The following is a 14,003-nucleotide window of genomic DNA, read 5'->3' on the forward strand; positions in this document are numbered from 1 at the left end:
ATAAAGAAAATTCTTTTTTTAGTTTTTCAAGAACCTACCATGCAGCCTTTAAACTAAAATACAGAGGATATCTTAATACATAATTTGCCTGCCTCCTCACTCACTCACTCACTCACGTCCGTCCGAAGCCGAATGCGCAGTTGCTTTCTGCGCAGCTGCCCGAAAAACCTTATGAGACCGACATCCAACCCCAACATCGCGGCAGGCAGCAGATTTACGGCCGCAAAAATTCAAAGAAAAAGGTGACTTCAATTAAAGCTCTAGAGGCCTGAAAGGCGATTTTGACTACAGCTCGAGGCCTAATTACGCATTCTGATTCAATTACGCATTCATTCAATACACCTGTATCAGGTTTGTGGTGCTTATACTTATTACTATTCCATATTGTACTGGAACATTCATCATTCAATAATTATACTATAGGCCCGGAAAATTCATCAACTAACAGTACAAGCCTGTACAGTAATGAGTAAAGCGGACTACAATCATTACAAAACAATTTCTTCGTTTTTTTTCATTTGTTCTTCATACACTGCTGACACAAACTCGTGCCCATTTCATCTTACGTTGTCGAAACGGGCTCTTTGTCTAGTAAGTAAATAATAGCTTCTTTTTGTGTCTGTGTGTGTGTGCATGCTGAACAATGCAAAGACATTTTTTTCTACTGCAAATGGAGCTATATAAATAAAATGTATTATTCCTATTATTATTGTTATTATTAATAGGCCAGAAATAGAACACAGGTTTACACTTGTTCTAGAAAACGGGTTACACTTTTAAAGATGTGGGTAAGTGAAATGATAGGAACGGATAGGGAAGATTTATTGTATTTACTATGTTTGCTACTACTGGTTTTACTGTGATTTAGTAATTTTACTTTATGGTGGTATTGATTTATATTATTTGGTAGGACAAAGGTATAGTATAATGAGCACTTAGTGTGGGTGATTGCCATTTTCAAATGTAGCAGCATGGTAAGCGGACACCTGCTTTGGTGACTTGCACAGGTGTAGCTCAGCTCTAAAGACAACAATTTGGTCTGCTTATTCCTAGCTAGTAAGTCTCTTCGCTTAAAACAGTTGTCCATGAGCACCTCTCCATCAGCATTTTTGTTTTGCAAATGTGTCAATCAGCACAAGCAGCAAGCAGCCTCATATCCTATCACCCACCAACACAGCTGAAGTTCTCCGAGCTCAAGTTTGTTTATCTGGGTGTGAGGTGCCTGGAGTTGTATAGGGTAAATAATATATCGTTATTTGGAATACATACATTTCATTTGTGTTCCGTGTCTACAACGATCTGGGTAAATGTATGATGACAGGAAATGCATGGCAAGAAATGTTGAACACATAACTAAAACAGAAACTTTTTCCATGTTATAGTAAAAATTAATAAAATGTTGACGTGAAATGTATAATATATCACTCCTGTCTTGCAGCAGCTTCACTGGCTTCCAGTTAAGTCAGTCAGCCAGTCATTTTCCAACCCGCTATACACAGGGTCATGGGAGCCAATCCCAGCCAACACAGGGCGCAAGGCAGGAACAAATCCTGGGCAGGGCGCCAGCCCACCGCAGGACACACACACACACACACACTAAGAACACACTAGGGACAATTTAGGATCGCCAATGCACCTAACCTGCATGTCTTTGGACTGTGGGAGGAAACCGGAGCACCCGGAGGAAACCCACGCAGACACGGGGAGAACATGCGAACCCAGGTCTCCTAACTGCAAGGCAGCAGCGCTACCATTGTGGCACCGTGCCGCCCGCTTCCAGTTAAGTTCCGCATTCAATTCAAAATTCTTCTGTTAACTTTTAAGGCTATCCTCAACCTTGCCCCTCCATACAGTATCTGCCTGACCTCCTCCATGTTGCCATTCCCTCCCGCACCCTTAGATCCTCTTCCTCCATGCACTTGACTGTCCCCTTCGTTCGTCTTACCACTAATTGAATGCTCTGCTCCCTAGCTCTGGAACTCACTACCATCTGAGCTTAGAAAGATTGAATCATTCTCACTTTTCAAATCCAAACTTAAAGCTCATCTGTTTAAGACTGCTTTTTCTCTTTGACTACAATTCCTCTGTCTGATTTTAAATTTTGTATTTGTTTATAATGTGTGTCTATTGTTCGGTGTCCTTGAGTGTTTAGAAAGGTGCCTAGGAATAAATAAAATGTATTATTATTATTATAATGTGTGAAGGCTAAAGTTCAAATATCAAATACTTTCACAAAACTTATAACAAAACAAGTGTGCCTTTATTCAAGAATATAACCAAAGAAAAAGAAATTGAAGCCCATTTATTATTTGCATGTGTTAGAGGTAGGAACGCCTGCTTCTAAATCAAGAGGATGCTTGAAATTGACAAAGTTGATGGCCAGTGGGTGCCAATACTTGATGCACTGTTCTATGATGTTTTGTAAGGTGAAGATTTGCTGACTGATGAGTGATGTGGCTAGCATAACTAAATGTTTGATTATCTGAAAATAAAATGTTTTCAACTTTTTTGTAAATCATAACTAGGGCTTGGTTTAAAATTGATACACATGGTAGAGGTGAAAGCAGAGAAACAAAGAGAAAAATTAAATCAAAAATTTAAAAAATCCATAATTTTTAAGTGATCACATACATATCATGTCACCATAGTTGGGTTGCTACCTGATTTATCTGCTCTTACTTTCAAACATTTTTGTACAAGTTTCTCCCAGTACCATTACTCATATCATACAAAGTGGTCAACAACAACAATTTCATTGTTTTTTATACATAGAATATGTAAATTCCTAATTGGCCACATAATGCTGAATTGCAGTTCCAAGTTTTGCAGTTGTAGACTTTCTGGAATTGGTGGAGTCTAAATAAGTAGTTAAAGAACAAAAATGCAAACTTAAACAATTCTGTCTTTAAAGACAGATCCCTTACACACATGGCATCTGTATCTTAAACACTAATATTTATTCAAATGTTTGCCTTAGATTCTTGTTCAAAAATAATGTTTAAACCAACATTTTGTTTCCTTTGTCAAGATGATGAACACTGTTATCAGATGAGAATATTATTTTTATTAAAAAAATGTTAAACATGATTAAAATACAATTAGATCATCTTACCTGTTATTATATTATCCAGTAGCGTGGTTGGCATGCAAAATATGCCAACAAGAAGGTCACTGACAGCAAGGTTCAGGATAAAAAGATTTGTAACTGTGCGCATGTATTTGCTTCTTAGTACAATAAAACACACTACTCCATTTCCAACCATGCACATCAGGAATATGAGAAGGTAAGAGATAATAAAAACAGCTGCCACCGGAGGCTGATGTAGATAAAATCCGACATAACTTATGTTGTACTGGTGGTAAGGATTTTCCTGTGATTGGTTCTGAAACCAGTTAGGTTTGTTGATAGATGTTGAGTTGGAATCCAGATTGGCATCCATTCTGTACCTGACAAATACAAAAATAAAAGACTTTACAGATATGTTCAAAAAATAGAAACAACTATGACATAATTTGTATTTTGTGGCAAAAATAAATGTTTTTAATGTAGATAGTTACTGATTTACACATAATTTCCACATATTGCGTCAAAGAAGTCGAACTGTACCTGATTACATACGTGTATATGCAAAATAAGAAACTACAACACTCTTATCTTAGATGGTACATCTCTCACTCTGTACTATTTTGTTCTTCTTCACTAATGTACCTTTTAGTCCAGAATTACAATTACAATAGAAAGGTCTTGAATCTGCAATTTGTTTTCAAATGTATCCTGATATGCTTTGAAATAGGTCTAATCAGGGTGTATTCTATGAATGGTGCTGAATAAAATAAACATTGATTTACTGATTGATAAGAACATTCTTCTCAACATATTGTAGTATGTGTGAAATTTAGTCTCATATTGTGTCCTTTTGTAATTCTTAACCCTTATTGTTTTTTACACTAATACAATTCAGCTACAGTATGTTACTGCATACTAATAAGCTTTGCACTTCAGTACTGGAATACGTATGTTAGCTGTTCGTACAATACAGTCACTGTGTTAATATGTTAAAATGAATATGTTTTGCACCTTGTTATGTTTGTGCACAGTGACATTACTATGAATCTTCTCACCTGTTGGCCGAAGGATTAGTCTGGAAACTCCAAGACTGCAGGCTTACTCCTCAGTACTGACTCATTGGTTGAGAGAATGCTTTTGATACCAGGCTGCCACTTCTTTCCAGCTTTGTTTGCGTTGCTGTTTTTCTTGTTCTCTTCTGAAACAGAAAAAACAGAATTGTAATTGTTTCACCATTTATGTGCACATTGCCTATTTAGTTGGACTAGTTCAAGTTGTCGCTGTAGTGTAAACTGTCCATTGAACTTTGAATGGACTTTATGAGGAATGGATTTTATTAGATCTGATTGCATTAGGCTGTGCCTGGATCATTGCCAGGTTGCCTTCTAGTTTTAGGCATGCCTCAAGATTGCTATCCTTCATCGACTTTAGTTTCATACAAAACTGATGAGATGATATGTTTTCATTTTCTGCACTATAACTTGTTTTTGGTGTAATTTATCTTCCTGTATATAAAATGCTTAAGAAATCTTTGCCCTATGTACAGTATTCTTGACTGCATAATTATTGGGGACTACTGGTTAGCTCCCAGGGCATTCTTCTTAGGTCATACTAAAGTCATCATGGCCCCTAACAACACAGGACAATTTAATATTACACCACTGGCTGTAATATTAGCTCTAGTGACTCAAATGAATCAAATTCTCATTTGGATTCTCACCTCACCATACAATATTTGGTTAATCTCACTTCCTTTCTCTTGCAAGAGCTGTTTAATGCTGAATTTTTAAAATTACCTTTAAAGTAATTTAGTTTAATGTTTAATCTCTTTATAATGAAGCTTTGCTTATCTGTGAATTCATTAATGAAAAGAACCTTGACAAACTACTGTATATTTGACCTGACTAGGACAGCACTTCAATATGTACTTTTGTGTGTTTTTGTTGGTGTTGTATCACTGTCACTATTCTGTGAAGTAAGAATTTCCACAACTCAGGAGGGTTAATCTGCCCCTGGAACACCAATGCCTACACTCCATTGCAGGGCATCCCCAACTGCTTTACCTTTTCCATCGCACTGTCACAAGCTCCCGATTCTGCTCTCTCCATCTTTTTCTCAATTTTTACCCTCCATTTTCTTTCCACTCGGACTTTTACATAGCCCTGTGAGGTGCTTCCTCAGCGATCCACAGAACGCTAATGAAGGTTGGCCATTCATGCACATAGATAATTATCCAGCCAATTCCCCCATTAAACACTCTGTGGCAACATGTCTCTCCTGCAAACAAGCACACATATGTCTGGGCTGCAATATTTATAAAACAAAATCTTGCATCTGCTCAGTTCCACCATGAACACCTCATACACTGTACCACAGTTTTTATTTACCAACTTGATTGCCATATGAGAAGTAATAAAGAGTTATGAACAATTTCAATCAGGTATTCTGTAAAAAATACTTCTGGGACAGTTTTGGCAAAATTCACAAATGATTTGCTTTGTGCTGTTGAGTTCAAAGTAGCTCTTTGACACCATTTCTCATCCACTACTTTGAGAGCATCTGTCTTGTTTTAAGTATTAACTGCTCATTCATCAATTCAGTTTATTCAACTGAAAAATGGAGCTTTCAATATTTGTTTGTTATCCATGATTTGCCTCAGGGATCATTACAAGGCCTTTACTCTTTACCACTTAGCTTTTCCTTCATGGTTCAATTATGCATTGTTATGGTGTTTGTTGTGATTGATATGATGACCACATTCAGCTTTATAGTTCCTGCCCGCTTTCCTCTCTGACAAGTTATATTATATGTTATTATATATTATATAAGTTACATTAAATTATATTATTATACTAAAATCTGGACAGCAAATCATCTTTTGAATCTCAATAGTAGGAAATGTAAAATTCTTCTATGATTTAATGCCTTCCTTTCAAAATATTGGAACTTAAATATTTGCATTGTTGGTACTTCTGTTTCTAAATATGAAAAGTTTGGTGTTTATTTTGACAACACTCTGTCCTTTGCATGAGATATTATTTGTATAATATTTCAATAGATTGTCCCTCACCTGTTCCACACTAATTCATCAACTTAACAAAACAATACAAAAATAAACTCAACTTGGATTTAGGGGGAGGTAATGCTGTTTCACTAATAAGTTATAATTTAAAAAAGCAAGCAACAAAAGAATTTTGGTAAAAATTTGTACAGATATGATTCATTACATTTTTTCAGTGTGCTTGGTAAGTGCTTGAATCAATGTCTTTACCTGGAATATCAGAATTTTGCTACTTAGCATGCCAGTCTGGAATTATTAATTCATTGTTTTTATTTATATACTTACTCAAAAGAATCAAAAATTAAAAGTGTATGCATCTAAATGACAGCTTCAAAATTTGTACATCTCTCTATACATGACTTATTCACAGATGCGCAAGTTACTCATCCCATGGACACTGTGCCACTGACACACCCCCATACCAAGACAGATGCCGGTAACAGCTTGGATGGTCCTTTTCCTCTTTGACTGTCTTTTAAAAAAACTATTTGAAATGTTGATTCGGTGGACCACAAACAATGATATTCTTCTCAGATGAGACCAAACCCAGAGAAGTCAGTAGCGCTTCAGGACAGTTTTGATGTATGGGTTCTGCTTTGTATAGTAAAGCCTTATCTTGCATCTGTGGATGCAGCAGCAAATGGTGTTGACTGATCAGGGTTTACCAAAGTATTCCTGAACCCATGTCATGACATGCATTACATATGAATGCTTTTTAAGACAGTGACATCTTGAGGGATTGGAGATCACATGCATTCATGGTTTTTGCCCTTGTCCTTTACATAACCGAGAATAGACAGGTTCCCTTGAATCGTTTAAAATATCATGCACTGTAGAAGAGATAATGTCAAAAATTCTGCTGATTTGTATTTGGGAAACGTTGCTCTCAAAGTGCTAGATTATTTGCTGATGCATCTGTTGGCAAATTGTGAGTCTCGACTCATCCTTGCTCTTGAAGAAATAGGCTTTTTTTGGGGGCTCCACATATACCAGAACACGATTGCATCATCTGTTTCACATCACCTTGTTGTTTCAACTTGTCATATTGTTGTTAGTCAAACTACCCCAGTTCAAACTTTTCATGGAACGTGTTGCAGGCATCAATGTCAAAAATAAACATGTATATTCAAAAAACAATGCAGGTAATAAGACAAAACATAAAATATTTTGCTCTTATATTATTTTTGTTTAAATATAAGTCAAAGTAATTTCCATACTGTCCCAACTTTTTTGTAATTAGGTTTGTGTTTGGGGCTTGAGTCTTTAATGACAGCAAAGAAGTAATGTACATTGGCAATTACTGAATAAGTCTTTGTAAATACACTTCAGATCAGACCTTTACATTTGAAGTATGTATGTAATGGATTTTGTAATCATCTCAAGTAGTACAATGGAATGCACTGTTACAAAGAGTATGATGGTGTTTCAGTAGTCTATCATCATAATCTAACACTAAACGAAAGTTGGACTGAACAAGTTTTACTGTACTGTCCTCTACAAAGTATGGCCTGTAGTAGGGAAATGTAAATGTATTTCTTAGTGACTTAATTCCTCAGTATGCAATTTAGAACAATGTCTATCATCTATCCAAATACCAAATTACTTAAAAGAACTTACTTGCTCAGTTTAAGCTCTGAACATAATTAGCATGGTGTGCAAAATAAAAAGTAGTGCAATTAGCTTTCCTTATATTTAAAACTAATTCTAAGTTTATAAATTATTTCTGAACACTATTTACTGCAAGTGTAAATCATAAATGGCCTGATTTATAGTTGGAGCAGACACAATAAAAAATCATTTTACAGGTACATTTGTATATAATGTGCGAAGCACTTATTGTGATAGCCTATGTCTCTCTGTCTGTTTATCTGCATGAAACAACCCGGCCCCTCATTGACTAATTTTGTTGAAATGTGGCACACTTACTTTTTAAGGAAATTTGTCAAGACAGTTTAATTAACGCATTGGCGAATTTGCAAGCTCATCAATCTTAAAACAGGAAAAGAAATGTTCTGCATGGCTTCAACTACAAATTCATTTGTAGTTAATTGATTAATTTTACCTTAACAGCAGTTACACCAACTTGTAAATTTTGTACATTTTACTCCTTTTCACCTCTGATAGCCTCTATTGATGGAAATCAGATCCACAATACAAGTTAATGAAACACCAGCAGACTGCGTGCATGAGTAGGAAGTTGCTGTCACTTGCTGCTTGCGTGTGTGGTGGACAGCAATGCTACTCAGCAAGATGAGATGGCCAAGCATTTGGAAGCCTATACATCAGCAAGCTATTTGTACTTTATCAAGTCTTCCCAGCGGCTTTTAGTGCAAACAGAAGAGAAGTGGTGCATCAGCATCTCACGCCACCGGATGCTTTAAGTCATAACAGGTAAGTTAAATGATTTTCCTAGCCGTAAAAGTATAAAATGCAAGCATAGAAAATGAAGGGTTATCTAGATATGAATTAAGTACCCTGTGGTGTGTAAGCTGCTGTGCACAAAAGAAATACACATTTGCTCAGTATATACCTAACACTAAACCAATCAAAATGCTCCATTGTCTCAATTATTTCAGTGACAGTGTAATTTACTAGGGTGACCAAACGTCCCTGTGACAGTGACAGATTATACATCCCAATAAATAACTGAAGAATATTAAAATGTCCCAGTTTTAACAGCTGCTCACCTAAAAACAAACATTGCGCTGCCGAAACAAGCATCCTCACATTATATTTAGAAGTGCACATATGAAACTTTAAGGGGCACAATACCCTATAACCCCCAACCCCAAATGTAATATACAAATAATAATGCTATCAAAACTCCAATGGAAAAAGCTTGATTAAGAACTTGTGTTGAATTTTAACAGCACCATGAGTGTGACTAAGAAGCAAACAAAAACAGACAACACAGCCATTTATTTGTCTTCACTTCAAGTGTTTTTTTTTCCCTGTGCCTTGATCCCTGTCTGATGATAATGAGATAAAGCAGGCATTAAACAAATGAGGATGAGCTTCATGCAAGGGCATACATGCTATACAAGTGTCCTGGTTTGGACTTTGAAAAAAACAATAAATTACCATCAAAGTGTCACATTCATCTCATATCCGGAGTGGTCACTTGCTGTAATAAAGTTTGCCTTTCACTTTTGTTAGTCCCTAACATTTGTCAAAACTGAATAGCTTTGCATTTCCCATTTTATAAAATTACAACATCCAGACATGCTCAAGCCAGGAAGGAATTAATTATAAAAGGTTTTTTTTTTTTATGTTACTTTAGTCAGTCAGTCAGTCCTTTTCCAACCCGCTATATCCTAACACAGGGTCACGGGAGTCTGCTGGAGCCAATCCCAGCCAACACAGGGCACAAGGCAGGAACAAATCCCAGATAGGACGCCAGCCGACCACAAGGCACGCACACACACACACCAAGCACATTGTTACTTTAGTGCTTATTGCAAATTGTCACTGTGTGTGAATATTGTTGTGCATGGGTGTGTGTGAGTGAATAAGAGTGGTCCTTGTGATGGACTATAGTCCTGCCCAGGCCTGTTTTCATCCTTTTCCCAATCCAGGTGAGACTGCTGAGAAAGTTCTAGAACCGACCTACTGAAATCAGTCCATTGATATCTACAGTGCTTGTACAGCCCTTGAACACACTTTTTAGAACATTAGAAAAATCTAGATGAAAAAGAGGCCATTTAACCCAACAAAGCTTGCCACTCTTATTCACTTTTAATTATTCCAAAATAACATTAAGTCAAGTTTTGAAAGTCCCTAAAGTCCTACAGCACTACTTGGTAGCTTATTCCATGTGCCTACAGTTCTCTGTGCAATGAAAAACTTTCTAATGTTTATGCAGGAGAAAGTAGGGTGAATTGACACTTTTTATTGCTAATGTTTATGCAAAATTTACCCTTAATAGGTTTCCACATGCATCCCTGTGTTCTTGATCAACTCATTTTAAAGTAACAGTCTCTATTCACTGTACTAATTTCCTTCAAAATTTTAAACACTTCAATCATGTATACTCTTAAACTGAAAAGGCTCAACTCTTAATCTTTCTTCATAATTCATCCCCTTTTTTCCTGGAATCAACCTAGTTGCTCTTCTCTTGATTTTTTTTCTAGTGCTGCTATGTCCTTTTTGTAGCCAGGAGACCAAAACTGCACACAGTACTCCATATGAGGACTTACCAGTGCGTTATAAAGCTCAATGCATACCCTTCTTTGGCTCTACACGCTGTGTTATATAATTGAACATTCAATTAGCCTTGTTTAATGGCTTCTAAACACTGTCTGGCAGTTGATAGTATTGAGTCCACTAAGATTCCTAAATCCTTCTTACAAGGTGTACTTTCGATTTTCAGACCTCCAGTTGTGTATTCAAATCTAGCATTTTTACTTTTGTAAGTGTAATACTTTACATTAACAGACATTAAATTTCATCTGCCACAAACTGCCCAAGACTGTATGCTTCAACTCTCTCTGTGATGATTCAACAGATTCTACATTATCTGCCTGTCCACCTATCTTGGTATCATCTGCAAACATAACCAGCTTGTTACTTATAATCCAATCCAGATCATTTATATATATTAAAACTAGCAGCAGCCCTAGCACCATCTCCAAATGTTATGTCGTGTGTGCATTTTCTAACCTGTTCTACTTGCTGGCAATATAATTATATTTAACATAAAAAGAATTGACCTCAGATTTGAGGCTTGAGAGAAATCTTTTTTGTGTAGATAAACTTAGATTTAATATTTTTTAAGACAACATATTGACTTATATCACTAAGATAACCGCAAACCCAGTTATTGGTGTTCTCATCAAGACCAGTGGCTGCCAATCATTCTAACAGACGGTTATAGTCAACTGAATCAAAAGCTTTTTGTTATTCAATAAAAAGAACAAACCATTGTTTTTAATTTCTTATAAAGTAGCCCATGTAACTTATAATCAGACGAGACACTCAGATGTTACTGTAATCAGATATAAATCCTACCTGATGTATTTAAATTAACAATGGCTTTTAAAATATGAATGCAATCAAATATTCAATTGCAGGTATGGACAATGAGTTTTGCATGAAATAAACATGTAATTAAAGACTACAGAGTATTGGGACTATGACTGACTACTTAAAATGTTTATAAGGAGCCTAATATTGTGTTACTAAACAGTCCAAGGACAGCACACCATTTAGCACTGCCGCTTTACCTATCCAGCTTCCTGGGTTTGAATCCTTTGCTTTGTCATTATCTGCGTGGAGTTCTCCCCAAGAGGGCTTTTCTCCAGGTAGTTTTTTCTCATTTCCACAAAGAAATGCTGCTTAGGTTAATTAACAACTCTAATTTGGTTGTGAGTTTGTGCATGAGCGTTGCATGCAATGGACTGGTTCCTTGTCAGGGGTTGGTTCCTTCTTTGCTCTCCTGCAACTCTTAAAATGCATTTACAAATTATTACATGTGAAGTTGTGGTAATGAATTAATTAAAACATAAGGAAAGGGACTGAACTAGGTAACTAAAAAGGTTAACCAAATATGGCTTAAGGCTTGAGCATGTGAGGCTTTTGCTTCATTTTAGAAGAGTCGCCAAAGTAGTTGCCAAGGTTAAAATGAAGTACTGAAGCAGTGATAAGATCAATAGAAAAACCAGTAAGACACTCCTATTAACGAAGTGATGTTTAGAAAAATGGTAGTTGATCAGTTAAAATGATGGAATTCTGCATATTAAGAGTCAGATGACATGATGTATTAGATGAGGTAATGGTAGTGGCAAAGCCTAAAAGCAAATAAATTGCATTATGGATTGCTCACTCCATGGACTGAGATATTCGTGCATATCTGTGTGCAAATAAAGAATTGTTCTGCATTCTCATCTGACTCTATGACTGACTTCTTTGAAAACAGAGAGGTTTTTCCACAACACTGTATGTTCTTAACTCTTGTGTTTTCAATACATTACATATGATTGATAGGCTAGAGTTTGTTAGTCTTGGCAACAGCAGATCCAGCTCAGCGCAAGTCACACAAGGAGTTCCTCAGGGCTGTGTCCTTGGCCCTCTTCTCATCTGTATTTACATGCTTCCCCTTGGCCATATTATACGTAGCTATGGACTGGGTTATCATTTTTATGCAGATGATACTCAGCTCTACTTCAATGTTAAAAGTGGAACTTCATCAGAGCTTTCTCAGCTCACAACCTGCCTTAGTGAAATTAAAACCTGGATGGAGCAGAACTCTTTAAAATTAAATTGCAACAAAACTGAACTCACACAAATTGGAACTAAAATGCAACTTAATAAAATGAGCTCTTTCCCAGTCTATCTTGGCAGTGATCTCATCAGACCTGCGTCTACTGTAAAGAATCTTGGTGTCATTTTTGATTCCTCCCTCTCTTATTCCGCCCACATAAATCACATTAAGAAACTTTCTTACTTTCACCTCCATAACATATCCCGTGTTCGCTCCTTCCTCTCCTTCTCTAATGCTGAGAAACTTGTCCATGCTTTTATCACATCCCGCATCTATTATTGTAATTCCCTACTGGCAGGTGCCCCTTCTAATCTTATATCACAGCTCCAGCTTATTCAAAACTTGGCTGCAAGAGTCCTTACTCGAACCAGCAGCAGCGAACACATCACACCCATCCTGCTCCGTCTTCAATGGCTCCCTGTGTCTTACAGAATCGAATATAAAATCCTACTAATAACCTACAAAGCCTTAAATAACCTTGCGCCAAACTACATCAGTGACCTTAGTTAATTAATTAATTAATTAATTAGTTATTTAATTAATTAATTAGTTAATTAGTGAATTTCCCCTTGGGATTAATAAAGTATCTATCTATCTATCTATCTTCTCCATCACTATGTACCTGTCCGCACACCAAGGTCCTTGGATTCTGGCAATCTTGTTGTACCCCACACTAATCTTCACTCCATGGGTGACAGGGCCTTCAGCTGTATAGCACCCAGACTCTGGACTGACCTACCGAAATTAATCAGGTCAGCTGACTCCATGAATTCTTTTAAAAAACAACTCAAAACTCATCTGTTCAGGAAGGCTTATAGCTCTACTTGACTTTATTACCCTTCTCTCAGTTTACCTCTCTGCCAAGATGCTCATGTAACCTGTATGTGTGTGTGCGAGACCATCAATTATGTTACTGTTAGGTTTTTTTTTTTCTCTCTCTGAATTCACTGTCGTAATCTTCTTTATTTATTTATCTGGTTAGCACAATGCTGTATACTGTATACTCTGCCGTTCTTTCCTATATTCTGTAAGTGCCTTGAGCATGGGAAAGGCGCTATATAAATAAAATGTATTATTATTATTATTATTTTAGCCAGAGAAGGGAATTGAAGAGAGGAAAAAAGTGCAATCTACCTATTTTATAATGTGAGCAATGTGATCTGCTGCTTTGAACTGCTCTATAATTTCAGATTTTTATAGTTTCTTTATTGCGTGATTAACTGTAAAATAAGTGAAAGTATTTTATAGTGAGTTCCTTGCACAGTACACAACAAAGAATAAAAGAAGGAACAGCTTTCTACCCAAATTTATGCACTAAAGCACTGTTTTTACATGCATCAAAAAAAATTTCTTTATTTATCATTTTTTTCTGTACATCCAGTCTCATTTCTATACAATGGTCCATGGGGGTTGGTGGAGTGAAGGCAGTTCATGCTTAACTTTACTATTATATAATTGCTTTCTTTAACATTCCATAATGCACACTGCAAACAAGGTGTTGAAAAAGCTTTGTTGTTTTTAATTTAGACACTGTTTGAACTAAGTATCTCAAATACATAATATCCCTGGTTAAGTATTGGGAATTGGACTTTATCAGATAAGAAGAGGATAAGGAG

General features: G+C 36.3%; 1 protein-coding gene across 1 annotated transcript in view; it reads right to left on the reverse strand.

Annotated features, from left to right (window-relative positions):
• The window catches only part of npffr2a (neuropeptide FF receptor 2a), a 180,477-nt gene that overhangs the window by 26,288 nt on the left and 140,186 nt on the right, over positions 1-14,003 (reverse strand). Inside the window, exons 2-3 of the mRNA XM_028805561.2 lie at positions 4,123-4,265; positions 3,113-3,447 (exon numbers count right to left, since the gene is read on the reverse strand). Coding sequence (XP_028661394.1) covers positions 3,113-3,440 — 328 coding nt within the window. The 5' untranslated portion in view covers positions 3,441-3,447; positions 4,123-4,265. The remainder of the gene's footprint in view (positions 1-3,112; positions 3,448-4,122; positions 4,266-14,003) is intronic.

Source organism: Erpetoichthys calabaricus, chromosome 7 (genome assembly GCF_900747795.2).
Source record: "Erpetoichthys calabaricus chromosome 7, fErpCal1.3, whole genome shotgun sequence".
NCBI lineage: Eukaryota > Metazoa > Chordata > Cladistia > Polypteriformes > Polypteridae > Erpetoichthys > Erpetoichthys calabaricus.